Source organism: Xiphophorus hellerii, chromosome 22 (assembly GCF_003331165.1).
Source record: "Xiphophorus hellerii strain 12219 chromosome 22, Xiphophorus_hellerii-4.1, whole genome shotgun sequence".
Classification (NCBI taxonomy): Eukaryota; Metazoa; Chordata; class Actinopteri; order Cyprinodontiformes; family Poeciliidae; genus Xiphophorus; species Xiphophorus hellerii.
This window is the reverse complement of record NC_045693.1, coordinates 4,243,021-4,243,708: the sequence shown is the minus strand read 5'-3', so window position 1 is coordinate 4,243,708 and position 688 is coordinate 4,243,021. Positions and strand designations below refer to the sequence as shown.

The window sequence follows — 688 nt, the reverse complement described above, 5'->3', positions numbered from 1 at the left end:
AAAAAAATCATTCTGAGATCTCAAAATTTCTCCATCTTACTCGCTGTCATACTTAAATCTTTTCACTCAGCTTCTCCATTTTGGCTTAATCGTTCTTTTGTTAGTGGATCTGTTTGTCTTAAGCACTTGACACAATATTTTAATAGATAAAGACCCCAAACAAAAAAAGAAATCAAGGACATATTTCTTTTTTACCATGACTGTATGTAAACATTCACTGCAAAATAAAGACACGTAATAGGAAAAATTCATTTATTTGTGTTACAATGTCAAAAACACAAATATGCAAAGTGTTATGTGAAATAGTAAATTGGAACCATGTGATGAACAACAAAAAGTGCATTATTAGATAAACTGAAAATGTTCTCTGTTAATCTGGAGGTCAAGAGGAGAACAAGAAAATGTTCAGCTGAAAATCAAAGGCACAACGGAGGTGAAACACAAAGCACGTGCATCCTGAACATGCTGCTGGGATGGAAACAAAACAAACATAAAGACTCCATAGAAGCTAGAATACTTAGAAGTTTTGACAATAAAAACATAAGCAGCTTTGTTTACTGTAGCTGATTTTCATCTCAATGATATATCCAGACACCATTTTGATTACTCAGAAGTCTCAATTTTGAGATTCCCTTCTTGTCCGTCGCGGCGCAGCTTAAGGCCGGCTCTTGGCTGCGGGTTTATCCAT

The 688-nt window shown here is 35.0% G+C and overlaps 1 protein-coding gene across 1 annotated transcript in view; it reads right to left on the bottom strand.

The window, feature by feature from the left end:
* Positions 1-238: 238 nt before the first annotated feature.
* Positions 239-688, bottom strand: part of cdc42ep3 (CDC42 effector protein (Rho GTPase binding) 3) — a 9,938-nt gene continuing 9,488 nt past the window's right edge. The window contains exon 3 of the mRNA XM_032553959.1: positions 239-688. Coding sequence (XP_032409850.1) covers positions 656-688 — 33 coding nt within the window. The 3' untranslated portion in view covers positions 239-655.